Source organism: Gymnogyps californianus, chromosome 5, assembly GCF_018139145.2.
Source record: "Gymnogyps californianus isolate 813 chromosome 5, ASM1813914v2, whole genome shotgun sequence".
NCBI lineage: Eukaryota > Metazoa > Chordata > Aves > Accipitriformes > Cathartidae > Gymnogyps > Gymnogyps californianus.
The window spans coordinates 12,759,334-12,774,743 of NC_059475.1; the positions used below are offsets into that span (position 1 = coordinate 12,759,334).

A 15,410-nucleotide genomic window follows, 5' to 3' on the forward strand; every position below is an offset into this window, starting at 1 on the left:
TATCATAGGTAGATCAAATTTATTTACAGTATAGGAGAAGAAAGGCTTATTAAGTTTGTTGATCCCCATCAATTGATATTGATAACTGTTTAGAAGTATGTTTTAAGAGAGGTCTCATTTAGTGTTGATGAACATTAAAATGCTGCAACAAAACCGTATGAAATATTCTAAGTTCTCTCACAAACAAGACAGGACTATCATACAAAGCAAAAACTTAAAGGTATTCCAGTCGACCAATGTTTACTGATGAGAATTGCACAGTCAGAGAATAGTTACCTAAACCAAGCCTCTGAATTTCACTGTCATATATGAATAGCACCGAGACCTCTTACAAATAAAAATATGTAGTTTTCATTTGCTAATTGCAAAGTTAAATTTTATGATAGTCCATTCAATTCACATACAGCTTTTCTGATAGTCACCTGCGACTCTTTAACACAGCAATGTAAAAGCTTCCCCAATAATCTATTAAGCCTTTACTAATTTTACTGTCTCTCTCTTCTTTATGTGAGGTAGCATACAAATGCGTATGTATTTTGCATCCATGCCACAGAACATGCTGTTATTGTGTTCCCCAGACTATTCCAATTACTGCCACCGTTTTCTTCCCAACTTTTCAATAAGCAGTTCTCTTCCCATTCTCAGCAATTCATGAGTTTTCCTCCTTACCTCAGATCCAGGTCTTTCTTCACATAGTTTCATCTAGTACTCCGTCTTCACAGTCATGGGTTCCACTTCAAATCTTCCAGGGGCTTCATCTTTCCAACATGCAGTACCATTTTTGAAGCTGTAGAGACAGACTGCTATAGATACTAACGCACAGACTGTGGTGCTTCTCTCCCAAGGTAACTATCAGTGAATATGTTATCTCAGTCCCACTCTCATGAGAGAGAACCACAAGCATTATGCAGGACCAGGAAGCAGATCTAATCAGGACTTGCCGTAGTATATTCCTGACTCAATATTTTATTTCCACAACTGTAGAGTTAAATAAGTGTTAGACAATATTAAACAAAACTTTTAACTTTAATATTCAAACTCAACACTAGTAAGAACAAATAGAGCACAAATGGGAAACATTGTTTAAACTAAAATTAATGAAGAGACGAGCCAGTAATTAGAACAGTTCTATTTTTTAGCAACATCTGTCAGCCTAGGTCCAACATCAGTACAGGTTCTGACAGCCACAATCAGTTCATTTTGGAACTTAAAACTGAATAGTTACGCTTTGTCTGCTGGCATCTCAGACTGCAGTTTCAGTATAGTATACTATAAGCACGATCAAACTTATGTACATAAACAATGAAGAACAACCTGAACACTTAACACTAAACAATTATTTACAAGTACTCCAACATAGAAAAAAAATATACAATAGCCTCAAGAATGGACAACTGAAGAGAATACCAACATTTAGAGAACCTTATTAGAAAGAATTACAAAACATCAACAGCCAAGACATTAACAATTGCACTACACTAATACAGAGTCCAAATATTAAATTGGTGCATTATTTCACAATGCACTAGCTTTGAGAGAAAAATGCTGCCTTCACTAAAACGCAGCTTAGATTTGTTTCACGTAATTGTTTTAACAAGAAGCCTATTAACACAATAATGATTGTTTTAATGCTACAGTTTACAGCAAGGACAAACTAAAAATAGCAGCAGTTCCACATGGCACTTAATTCCACAGGTTTCTAAGCTGTGGTTTATGCAATGCCTACAAAGTGCTCCCAGTTGAATATACAAATAAAATTCACAATAGAAGTCTACCTGACATCAGGTACCTTGAGTGTAGGTGGCCTTAAAGCCTGTCTTTCAAAATTTATTCCCCTCTGCTCCAAAAAAATCAGTAACTATCAAAGCAAGGCCCCCTCCCTCCCTCTTAAAGATCATTTGGGATATTACTTCTTATTACAATGCCGTAACACTACAAAGCAGCACACCACTATAGTGGTTAACCCTGGGACGATGTAACATCTAACAGTGTAACTGAAAGGCTTATGGATTAACATCCAGGATCCTCTATAGACAAGATAGTAACCGAGTCCATTAACTCAAATGGTTAATACAGCTAATCAGCCATATTGTACAAGTAAAAACCCAGAAGCAATTCCTGTAAAACTAGTGACACTGATCAAAGACAGGACAAGAAACCAAGAATTGAATGCTTCCTTCAATTCCTTAGGCTTCAGTCCGGCAGAGATGCTATAGCCATCCTCAGTAGTTCTTTTAGACTTCATAGTTAGTATATAGTGAGACTAACTGAGCGGTTCATTTTCTTTCCAATGAGTCGAGATGGTCTATTTTGTGTCGTAGATCTAGTTGTCATTCTGTCAGTGAACAGTGCTCGCTCCTCAGCTGCTGCCTTTGCCATCTGTGCCTTCTTCAGCTCTCTGCAAGACATTGAGAGTCGCACTTACACAACAGTATCAGTAAGGACTACAGTGTATTGCAGCAAGAGCATTTCAAATTAATTACAGCAGTTCAGAACTTAGACTTGCCATCAATTATGTCATACTAAGACCATTATCATTCATATCCACCTGTTTACAACCCAGAGGACAGAAGTGGGATGTTCGTTACTTGTCTAGATGTTCTTTCTTTTGAACAACAAGGTAAGGAAAGGACAAATTCACACAACTCAGTCAGATTTTGAAATCCAGCCTTTTATAAGCAGCTCAACACTTCAATTACCAGAACACAGTAGGATGCTATTTACTTTCTAGTACAAGCCGTATGATAAATCACTGAAGAGCTAATTACTGAGGTTTGCCCAGATGAAGCACTCAGCCACAACTGAACTTCTGTGGAAGATTCAGACACACAGACACACACTTAGATCAACATAGATGAACATAACTGGCAACAGACAACTCGGGAAGCATCCTTTTCGTTTTGCATACCCACATTAAAAGCTTATCACCACCTAATCTTTTTTGCCCAACATAAAAATTTGAGCCCAAAACTGCAAGGCTGAGTCACTGAAGGTAGCACAGGCCATTGTCCCTGTGCAACATTCTGTCAACTCTTCTGTTTCAGAGAATTGCCAATACTCAGTCTGAGGACAAAGTTAAATAAAACTCAGGATAAAACTATTAAATAGTCTGACTAAAGAGCAAAGTTATCTTTATCAAGGGTTTCCCCACACACCCTTTTTCTCCTTTCCTTAAATGCTGACATATGGCTAAGTGTAAGGATTCCCCCCATACTCTTTTCCTTCTACTATCCCAAACCATCCCTCAAAGAATTTTCTCTACCATAAAAACTAGTATTTGTAATCTCACTTCACATCTGGACTCCAAAGCAAGATCAAATTTTACAAGCTTGCTGCATATTGGTGCAGGTGTATTAAGTTACATGTTTTAGTTTAATAAGCTACTCCCATTCTTGTAAGCCAAAGTATCATTCATTAACACCTGTGCCCCATCTAATCCTCCCCACATTATCACTGTGTCAGTTCACTGCAAGAGAATGCAATCAATTTTTAGTCATCTTCCCTAAAGATTGAACGTCAGTCAAATGCACACACATGTGCACACCCACCCACCACACCATTACCAGGAAATTAAGTTTTACAATATACTTTCATTCTTCCCTAGAAGTCTAATCTTGAATTCTTCCTTCCTCTGAAGACGACGACACAGTACAAAAGCTGAGCTTCCTTACAAGGATTCCTTTCACTGATGATAACTTACATACACAAGCGTGTATCTTAAATAGGTCAAATGCAGGAGTGTTAAAAAAACAAAATAAAACAAAACAAACGAAAAATACCTACCTGAACTATTTTATGGAACACCATCCTACACAACGTTAAAAATTACTGTGGGTAAGTGTTCTTTTTAAATTATTCTTGGATTTACAGTTATTTTATAAGGATGTACCCTGCTTGTTGGCGGGCCAGCAGTCTTCACAAAATACTAGCTTTGCCAACTTCCCCTTTCACATGATACAAAAATATGCTGTCTTCATACAAGCAAGTTACCTCAGCAAATCTGTCCTTGAATAACCTGCACAGACTGTCAAATTATTCTTTCTGCAGTCAATGTAATTCATAAGAAGATTATAAAGATATCTAAAATGGCAAGTGTGGCTACATTCAGACTGTAGCAATAGCAAGATAAGCAGATAGCAAAGGAGAGAATCCAAATGTGAAGTTAACATCTTAATTCACCATGAGCCAGTCAGAAAGTAATCAGTGTTCTACATTCCCTCATAAAAGCCTGCCTATTATGCATAACACGTGCAAAGTTAACTGCAGTGAAAGATTCAGATGATTGCTTCTTAACTTACTAACTCTTCCTCTGAAACTTAAGCAGCAGTCAGACTTTCCTAAAGGGAATCTCTTTTTCAAAGCTTTAATTCAGAGCTGAGTGTTTGAGCAAGGGGTAGGAGAAGATGACCTCTCGATACAAATGATTCTCTGATAATCTAGTAACACTGCTCTGTACAAGTCAAATTAGTCCAAGAACATTCCTGAAGTGCCATTTCATTTAAGTTCAAAACAGCTCATTTAAGTCACGTTTTCCAACATGTTTCAATGTACAGATGACCTAGGAAAACACAAACTTAAATAATATAAGTTACACTATACATGTCACAAAAGTATGCATTATGCTTGAAACATTTTTTAAAAACCTGTAATGTTTTGTATGCCTTGAATACTAATAGTGTAGTTGAGATTCCCTTCGAGTGTTCAAGAAGTTCCTTCTATGGAGAAAGTTCCTTTTAAAGTTACGTAACCCACTTTGTACTCTCAGGTATGTACATGCATACAGATTTGTGGACCTCATGCAGAAACAAGGACGGTCCTGTTTTATCATCGCTCTACTGTCATATGAAAGCCCATTAGAAATGAAGTTATATTTAAGGACCCCAAGGAACTACTTACTTCTGCAAGAGTGAGTTTTTGAATTTTTCAGCATTCAGTTCTATCCGGAGCTGCTCTGCACTCTTTTTTGCGGCAGAGAGAAGCACTGAATGCTTGACCAGTGCCACAGCTGAAGGCCTTTTCTCTGGATCAGGATTAATCATAACCTTGGAAAAAAGAAAATAAGGCATTCTAGTTAAGGCCAGTAATACAGTAAATTACACTAATCAATGAGCCACTAGTACAAAAAGTTCTTACTTTTAGTAAGTCTAGTAATTCTTGAGAAAGCACTTGTGGTATTCTAGGTAGTTTTCCTTGTCGAATTTCATGCCATTGGTCCCCATTAGTTGGAAGTGGTTCAGCCCCAGCAGCACAGACAACAGTCAGAGCAAGAGCAAAAATATCTGCTTTTGGCAAATGAGTGTAGTTCTTGAAAAATAAAGAAAAATTAATTTACTACACATACCACCCAGTGTAAGAAGAAATCTAACAGACAGCTAAACTATTCAGCACTGAACACATCTACAATATTACATTCTCCTTTAAGTACTACCAGTGTTCAAGGGGACACCATTTAGGAAGTTTCTCCTCCAGCAAGGAAGCAGCAGACAGCAACTCATTACTCTAAAGAAAACAGCATGCAGACCTAACATCACTATTTTCCACACACAAAACAGTTACCTCTTGTAGGACTTCATTTGCAAGAAAACGGCTATCACCTTCCTCCACTTGTGGACTAGATACTCGAGTTACATGACCAAGGTCACCTGCAAAAAGAAAAGAAAGTTATTTTTCAGAAGACAAATAGACAATGAAATTCTTTTGAGCACAAGTGTGCTGCTTCTCACCTATTTTAAATATGATTCTATCAGACGACCAGTCATCATCATCACCTTCTTCTGAAGTTGTACTCGGGACTGATGTCCTAGATATGAAAATATTACCTGAAAAAGAGCAGAATTGTTAAAAAAACCATTTCTGTCCAATTTCTACTTCATCTAGTTTCACTACAGTTTGCTTTAGCCACACAGAAGTTTTAGTTGTATAGATACCCAGTTCATAGAGCAAGAAACTAACTAACTCACTCTGGTCCCTCTGCTGGGAGAGGAGCCAAGTGTTATGCAAGTAGAGTCAATTACACAAAAAGGACCCAAGATAAACTCAACAACAGTTTAAGTTTGCTAGCCAATTTTATAACTGACATCTTTGTACTGCTACTTAGAACTTCAGGGAAGAATTTACAGTTAGTAAGGTGTGGCTAACTGCTCATTTTTCTACAGCATATTAAATTAACTGAGGAAGTTGTCAACGCAGAGTAAAGCAGTTTGCAAACTTACTAGGTTTGATATCCATGTGTACCAGTGACATTGAATGAATGTACTTTAAGCCTCGAGCCACCTGAAGTAGCAGGTCCTTCAGTTCTGGTTCAGTAAAATAACGCATATTCCTGTAATTTTCACTTATGGCATCTGCTAAACTGCCACCTAAAACAACATTAAAGAAAACAACTAATTATTTTACATCAAACAGTTGACAAAGTAATGACAACTTGCTTCCAAAAGTACAACTGGCTTCCAAAATTAACAGTGAATATATCGCCAAGAACTTGCTGATGATACATAGGAAGTGTAAAATCTAGTGCTGTATCCCCTCTTTATAACCACGTAATATAATAAAATTATTTTTCTGCTGTAGTTGCCGTGCAAATTAACAGGATACCAACACAAGGGAAAAGACCTCTCTCCCTCTTCCAAATCTCTGGCAGGGTATCAACCATAGCAAAAAGCTTCAGAAATCAGGTCCACCTCCCTTTTTAAAGGAAACTCTCTGGTAATTTTCTCTATTCCAGTTTGTAGTATTGTACAGAAGAAAGAACAGTTTTGCTGCTCACAAATGCCTCACTGTACTCCCAATATTCTTGAACACTTAAGACTTTGTCTGCAATTTTGTATAGTTTTTGCTTTGTATATCTGATATGCCTTTTCCAACAGAAAGGAACATCACACACATTTGAGACAATGATGGTATGAGCTATGTGTAGGGCAATCAATTCCTAACTAGCGCTAGGGATTTGTAAAGATACCTGTATATCTTCCAAAATCAGATTTTTTGCAAGCAAGTTCAGAGCAAGCGATAAACTTTACTTACCATTACAATATTCATTCTGTATAAGCATATGATCATCTTCTGCCCATGCAGAGTAGTATCTTACTACATGAGAATGCTGTCCCAGAACTGCATGTGCATAGACCTCTCTTAAAGCATTTTGCCTGTTACAGTCACAAAAAAATAACAGCACACAAGAATATTATGAGGTAAAATTAGTCCAATTTCAGCTTGATAGAAACACTTATAATATCATGACCCTCTGCCAGCTCAGGTTTCTAATTAACACCTTCATATTCAGTTCTGTGGCACCTTAAGGTGGATTTGTACTTATATCCAAATAGCTAAAATAAATTACATTGTATTAAGAGACTAAGTATATGGAACATCAAAAACCAGGTTTTGTTGCAGAGAATTCTCGAGGGAGCTGCCACTTCCACTACATACTTTCCAACCAGCAGCACCAGCAAGCTTTGAGAAACATCACTGAAGTTTTAGGAAAAAACCAATGATGATCATAAGTCAGGAGTATGACTGAACTCAAGACTCCTAACTTCTTGTGTGTAAGCCTGGTATGCAATTTTGAGCAACTCAAATTTGTGGAGTTTTATATTATAACTATTAGAACAGTAGGGGGAAAAGTCATGAATCACAGGCTCATTCACAAATGCCAAAAAATACCCCAAAACAGACTTAACTAATCTGCATGTCACTCAAGCTGACAAGGATGAGGACCTAGTTGGGAAGGCCAAGGAAAGTAGCCTTTCCTCCCCAGTACTGCACAGTATTCGGGGGGTGAGTGGGGGGAAGTAAAGTGACTTCAAAATTGTACCTGTTTTACTTTTAATTCATGTATATTTATACTTTTCTCTTAAATGTCTTCTCTAGACACCAATACAAAGAGACACGGGAGGAAAAAGCACCAAGAGGTGACTTTTAATAGCAGGAAATACTCACTCATCCACTGAGCCAGCTAAGGGTTTCTTGGATCGCTTTATTGCATAAATACAGCCGTCAAGCCTCTTCACACATTTAAACACAGAACCGAATTCACCAGATCCAATCTTTTCTAACTCGTGAAATTCGGTTGCATACCGTGACTTCATATTACTTTCTGTTATCGTTATCCTCTGCAAAGATTAGAAAGGAAAATACTTAGATCTGCAGATACACCAACTGCCAAACTTACTATCAAGTTCTAAAGATTAACTACCTTAGCAGGTCTGATAGTTTCATCTTCAGGCTCTCCATCACTTGCTTCCATGTCCTCTCCGCAAGAGCTGAAATTCACACCAGTTACTTTTGCAGAAGTAATATGGCTTAAGTAAACTTAAAACTGAAGTCTAACAGCTGTTGATTTTTCTGAGATCTAATTCTCCCATTCTACCTTAGTTTAACTAATTGAACGCTAGACATTTGTAAGCACAAACTCATAAAATAAAGGTACCATGCTAATATCTTTGTCATTTCTTTCTTCATGTTTCATACTAGCATTTAATGTGTTTTTCCCTCCTCAAGAAAAGACTGTGTGCCTAGCTCATTCAGTCAGGTAAAAAGACTGTAGGACACAGCCTAATCTATCCTCTCTGTATACTAATCAAAAGATCTTGTGCTAACAGGTTACTTCATAATATCATGCATCTCAAAGCAGATACTTTAAGAGCTATATTATGCATCACTAACAGATTTGCAAGGAAAAATACTTTCATAGAAGCAATTTTTAACAAAACTTTTGCAGCTAAAAGTAGTTCTAAAGATAAGCTTAAAGGAAAATACACGTTACTCACTCATTCCAGTGCGTTCTCTTCCTCCTACGACATTTTCCTTCAGAGTTGTGAAGGAACATGGAATCGGGAGTGAAGGGATTGATGTTCACATGAGGTGTTTGTCTAATATCTTCTTCTTGCTTCTCCAATTTCCCAACATTCATAAATAGAGAGCCTCCTCGAAGTTTGACTGAGCTGGAGCCTATTCCTTGTGCTTTAGAAAGCAAACTCTATATTTATTTAAAAAAAAAAAAAAAAAAGACAAAAAAGACATTTTATAGCCTCAATATTGCCATAGACATAAACAGTCAGGTCATGCTTGAAAGCCATCATTACAATATTGTCTAATCAAAGTTAGCATGAGTTGTTTAAATACCTGCATTTCCATCAAAAAGAATTCCAAAGAAACTATTAGGCATTACACTCCACACAAAAACAGTTAAAGGAAACACTGAATGTTAAAATAATTTTTAGAAGACAGGAAAGATTATGAGAGCAGTTTTCTTCTGTCTTTAATCACGTCATCACCTAAAATTCTTGGACAATTCCTTGTCCATGAAACAAACACAGATGAAACTCATGGACCATTCTGTGCTGTATCACCATGATTTTCACACACAAGATATGAAGTTAGATCAGACATAGGAAATTATCTTCGGTGACTACAACTTTAGGCGGCAAGCTAAAAAAATAAGCAAATAAAAGATTTAATACTGTTGCACAGATGCCTCTTCATGAACCTACAAAAAATTGCTCAGGAATTGACAGCACTGTTGCTGTTATTTCAATACACATTCGTGTTCAGTCCAATATCCAAAACAGATCTTTTGGGTGGTAATTTGTCAGACCAGGCATTTTCCAGGCACATGATGAAACCTCTCCCAGTTAGGTAGGGAAGTCTGCACCTAAGTCTCCTACATCCTGGTGAGGATGCCAACCACTGACCTATTGGATCACAAGCAGGAGTACTGCCTTATCCTAGCAATGCCTTTCAAAATAAAGAATTGACATAACTAAAGCCTAAACCACCATAGGGAAGAAGGTAGTTGGTAATCTCAACTGCACTCCCCAAATCTGGGCTAGATGAAGACCTTTAAGTCACTGTGTGTCTCAACACACATTTCAGTAGTTCCACTGGATACCTTAAACAACTGATTCTTCCAGATTCCAAAAGATAACCTCTCCAAGATAACCCATGTAGAATTTGGGCACCTAATTTAAGAATCCCAGTGAACCGCAGTGTTAAGACCTTGGTTTTAGTGTCACAATCCACGAGACTCTTGCATCTCTAAAGCATCTGCGCTTGACTCGGTACAAGATCATCACCAATTTTACTATTTCCAAACACGTACCACTGATTTCTACCAGTGAAACCTCATTTGAGGTGGAAGCTGTAGAAAACCAATTAACAAGGTTGCCTTCCTCCCACCTTTAGTCAGTTGTTTTCAATCTATAGTCTGTAGACCCCTGGGAGATTATCCCCAGGGATTATCCCTGGATTACTTGTAAAGGGCTATATGAAAAGTAATGAAGAAAGCAAGCCTATTATCACTAGATTTAAATTCACTATACTGTGTTTTACATGAGTGTCGAGTTCAAAAGTTGAAATGCCTTCCAAAAGTCTGTTATTGACAGAGTTAAGAGCTACCTATCCCTTTAAGCTTTCCAATCCATCAGTTTAACAGCATTGGCTACTCACATAGCCTTTTACTTTTAATGCAAAAGAGTGCAGACACTGAACTTGCACTGCCATACAGTACAACAGTAGTACTTAAACAAGACACACCAATCTACTGACAGACAGGCAGGAGGAAATTCCAATTCAAGCTTTAACTTTCTGGTTATAAAGGTACAGATGCCCACACAACACTAAAATATTTATTTTAAGATTTTAATATTGTACTTTCACCTTTTTTAAGATCTTTTCCACGCAATATAAGAAAAGCAGGGCACTTACACATTTACATATAAATAATATAGATATAAAAATGTATTTATAAATATGTTTTATATATATGGGGGGATTGTTCCACGCCCCCAGTTACCCTACGGGACAAAATGCACGATTTGGGGGGCGCGGCACGACTTTCGCTTCCCCGTCCGCCCAGGCCGTGGCCCGTCGGCAGACAGCGCGGCAGCCCGGGCTGCGGGGCGAACCGAGAGGCGCCCGCCTCGGCCCCCGCGGGCGGGCGGCCTGCGGCCGGGCTGAGGGAGCCGGGCTGAGGGAGCCACGCCGGGAGGCGGCGCCTCCCCGGCCTTTAACACGGCGCCCGCAGCCGCCCGCCCCTTCCCCCCACCTCCCCCGCCGAGCCCACCGGCGCGCCGAGCCCGAGCGGCCGGCCGGGCAGCGGCGCGGGCGGAGCGTCGCCCCCCGCGGGTTACATAACCGTAACGGACGGGCTGTGGGCAGGTCCCGGGGCAGACGCCAACTTGCCGTTGCGGGCAGGCGGGGTGGTGCAAGCGGCTCGCGGGGCGGGCGGCGACCCCGCCGGCACCGCCCGGACCCGGGCCCCCGCCGCCCCCTAACGCCCGCATTTCAACCGACGGGCGCGGCGCCTCCCGCGGTCCCCCAGGCCCCCGGGGGCGGGCCGGCCACAGAGCCCTGCCCGGCCCAGCACCCCCCTCCGCCCTCACGCCGGGCAGGAGGCCCCGCGGCGCGGCGGAGCGCTTCGGCGCCGGGGCGGGTGCCTCACCTTTGGGGTGTGCGGCGTGTCGAAGAGGCGCAGCTTGCGGAAGGTCTTGTGCGGCGGGGTGCCGGGGTAGTCGGGCAGCGGCGAGCTGGGCTCCTCGCTCCGCAGGCGGTAACCGCTAGCCGCCGGGTGCGGCGGGGAGCGCCTGCAGTAGCGGCGGCCCTTGTGGGGCGGCGAGGGCGAGCCGGCCATGAAGTAGGCTCCGGGCGACTTCACCGGAGAAGAGCCGAAGCCCTCCTCTTCCCACGAGTCCCCCTCGTCCGGCACCGGCGCCGCCGCTGGCTCCATCTCCTCCTCCTCCAGCAGGGGCGGGTCGCCCCGCGCCGGGGTGCGAGCCGCCGAGAGGGGCGAGTCCGCCTCCTGGAAGGCCGAGTCCTCGCCGGTGCTGTTGCCGCTGCTGCCTCCTTCCTCTTCCTCGTCCTCCTCCTCCTCCTCGCAGTCGCTGTGGCCGCTCAGGAACAGCAGCTTCTGCCGGATCGGGGCGGCCGCCCGCCGGGCCGAGACCCGCCGCGGCGGCGCCGCCTGCTGCAAGCTCAGAAAGCTCATGGCGGCTCGCTGCGAGCCCCGCTCACGGCCGAACCCGGCCGCGCCGCGCCCGCTGTCGCTGCGCTGGCCCCGCGTCCCCTCGGCGCGCTACGCCCCTGGGTGCGGCGGCGGCTCCGCACGGCGCTGCCCCCGGGCACAGCTCGCCTCGCGCTGTTCGGACTCCGCGGCTTTCCCGCGACCGTTAGTCACGTGGCGCGCACGCCAGCCAATCACGCCCGCCCACTCGGTTTGAAAACACGGAGGGCGGGGGCGGACCTACACACGGCCGCGTCACGGGGCGCTTTGGCGCGAACGCCGCGAGCGGTGCGGGCGGAGGGGGCGGGGTTCGCCACCCCAAACCAGCCCCGAGGCGGCCACACGTACGTGTCCGCCCGGTGAGGCGCGGGCGAGCCGCCATCTTAGCCCGGGGGCGCGGCCCCGCCCAGCAGTGGCTGCGGCGGAGGCCGGGGGACGGCCGGGCCGGGCCGGGCCGGGCCGGTACCGCCCGGAGAGCGAGCGTTGGACGGGCGGGGACCGCGAGCTGCTCTTCTGAGGGTGCAGCTTCCCCCTTCACAGCAATTTTGTTTTACTCCCGTTTGGTTGCCAGAAGAGTGCGCAAAAATCTCCATGTGCCCAAAAACAGTAACTCCTTTTAGGCCAGTTAAAGACGGCCTTTTTTAGCTAAACCAAAAAATTAATACATTCCAAATACTCTAGTCATGTGATTTAAAATGCAGTCAGAAACACAGGAGCCTCAAATACAGCACCCCATGCTGTTAACGATAACTCCTACAAGACCCTTTCAAACGAATCAAAAAGTCTCCGCACAGCAAATGTAATTTGTAGTGGATGCCATTTATCAGACAGGCAGATGCCACAACTTTGCCTCGGCTTCATTTTCCATCTCATACCACCTTGCTTAAGTGTAACCCAACAAATAAACCTGCCAATCTCTCTCCTGTACCAAATCACCTTAAAATGAACGCCTTGTGTAACAAGGGTCCTGAAAAAAAGGTAAGTTTTTTCCAGCCACAGGACACCCAAACAACCCGAAGAAAGTCAGGTGTGTATCCCTCGAGTTTCTCTCTGCTTCCCCAGGCTCTCCGGGCAGGCACACCATCCCCTGGACGTGCAAGCAGTGCCAGGGGTTCGCTTCCCTGAGAGCTGAGGGCAGGTGGCATGCTCGGACCCTGCAGCACAGCCCCTCTTCTGTCACCCCGTGCCCCCAGCCAGCCTCCTCCCCAAAGCCTACCCCTCCTCGCCTGGAGGACAAAAACCTCATCTGCTGCAAATGGCACACTTCTACAGCGAGCAGCACGGTCTGACTGAAAGCTTCAAAGATAACGAACTAAAACACCTAAGGCCCAGTCAATAGAAAACAGATGTTTGTACTTAACTGTGTTTCTGTTGTTTGCCGATCTCCTGTCACTGGGCCACTGGTCCCCAATGTCCATGGGCAGAAGCCGCAGAAGCGACTTTTGACACTGTTCCAGCTCCTGTGGCTGCAGCCAGGACGCAGACATTCCTGCTGCTGAAGGAAGGGCTGTGGTCAACAGCGGGGCTCGAAGGCCCTTTTCTGCTGCCTGCTGAAATGGAACACCTGTATCTCCAACAGGTAATTATCTTCAGACAGATTTGCTACTGAGGCCCAAACCAAAAATACAGGGATACTTTTTTCTCCCCTTTTCACACTGGTGCTGTTCACACCACTGCTGCTCTCCAAGCCCATGTGCTTTTGGGACGTGAGAAACACTACAGGGATGCTAGTGTCCCATACTCCACTTCCACTAGTGGTTCCTCCTTTTTTAACCTCTTCTGCCTGAATATACCCCGTTTCTTTGTGGAGAGCTGCCACGCAGGGCGGCACAACTGTCCCCAGCGGCTCTCACCGGTACCCTGCAGGGACTGAACCAGCAGCATGCGTGGGGGGTGACTGCCTGTGCCACCAGCACTGTACAAACCTAAGAGCGTCTTAAATTAATTTGGCTAAGCGGACCAGCCATCAATATAACTCTGTACACACACACACTCCCCATGCCTGCGCAGTGAAATGGTTTTGCTCGGAGCTCTGTCGCCTTGAGACATGTGGGTCACTACCCTTTTCTTTTGTAAGGCCTACGTAGAAACATTTCTGCTTAAATAGCACATCTCTGTGTATTTCTCACACTTTCAATAGCCTGAAAGCTTAAGATGGTTTTTGTTTTCAGGACAAGCAGCGGTGAGCCACAAGAACACAATTTTTGAGATTATGGAAACCTCCTGAAAACTAGTTTCAGAAAACTGAAAGTAGCCAACATAAGCTATGAAACTGGGATTGGGCAGCATTTAGAGAGATACGGCTACATCAAGCCAAATGCTGTAGAGATGCTTGGTGTGCAATAATTTAGAATCACAATAATGTCCCATTAAAAATACTAATTTTTAAAACTGAAATGCACTGGATAGCAAATACTAACTGAAGCATTCAAGTTTTAGAACAGATGATGTAAAAAATTAAAGAATTTAAACTTTCAATAAATCCCTCCCCCTGAAATGCCAAAGCTGCAGTTTTCTTCCCAAACTCAACCTAAATATAACTGGTGCTGCGTTGCTTTCTGGAGTCTACAGACACAGGTATTTAGTGAGGGTAAGTGGCAAACAAATTCAGAAGCCGTTTTATATAGACTTTAACTAATGAATTGCTAATCACTGGAACAGTTTAAGTGGGACAAAATCAAATGGAACAATTCAGAGTTTGTACAGAGAAGGAAGTATTTCTGAAGAGAAGACAGACACGAGAGGAAAGGAAAAAAGGAATAGAGAAAGAAAGAAACAGCAGTACCACAATTGTTTTAAAAGAAAGTTTATTTCCAAACTGAGAGCAAATAAGAAAGGGAAATACTGAATAAATATGTAACTATAACAAAATGTGTAGTCGCTATATAAGGACTGCATTCATAGGCTCTACATATGTGCTGTTCTGAACTTGCATCAGTTATTCTTTTGCTGTAGTTTGACAGGACCATAAATGGTTGTGTTGAAGAAAAGATGATTTTCCCCCAGACTGAGTGTGGCAACTTTGCTATCCTGTCCACCATGACACCACTATAACTAGCATTAGGAGGCCTATAAGCAGCCTAACTAAAAAGCACTGCAGAGCCATTTCCCTTAGACAGAGAGCACATTAGCAATGGACATCATCACAGGAGGAAGAGAGGTGAGCGGGGAAGAGCTCTGCAGGCTTCCACTGCACCATACTCTCTGAGCCAAATTGAGCCCAAATTCTCTGAAGCTGATTAAATTGCACCTTTGAGCCTCTGTAGATCTTGCAAGCTAAAGCCCTGATCCTCCAAATAAACTAACAGCATGTAACCTGATGTCCAGGCAGTGCCTGACTGATATTCCTACAAATCTGAGTGGTTTAAGGGTTTTCAGGATATATTTGCAAAATTGGCTTCTGGGTTTTTTT

The 15,410-nt window shown here is 43.2% G+C and overlaps 1 protein-coding gene across 1 annotated transcript; it reads right to left on the reverse strand.

Annotated features, from left to right (window-relative positions):
* Window positions 1–969: 969 nt before the first annotated feature.
* On the reverse strand, window positions 970–11,983 carry WEE1 (WEE1 G2 checkpoint kinase). Its single transcript, XM_050896825.1, has 11 exons — window positions 11,441–11,983; window positions 8,769–8,977; window positions 8,195–8,261; window positions 7,939–8,111; window positions 7,024–7,145; window positions 6,213–6,359; window positions 5,724–5,819; window positions 5,557–5,642; window positions 5,134–5,304; window positions 4,897–5,042; window positions 970–2,398 (listed from the first exon to the last, which is right to left on the reverse strand). The coding sequence occupies exons 1-11, from the start codon at window positions 11,981–11,983 to the stop codon at window positions 2,248–2,250; spliced, it is 1,911 nt and encodes a 636-aa protein (XP_050752782.1). The 3' UTR covers window positions 970–2,247.
* Window positions 11,984–15,410: the final 3,427 nt, after the last annotated feature.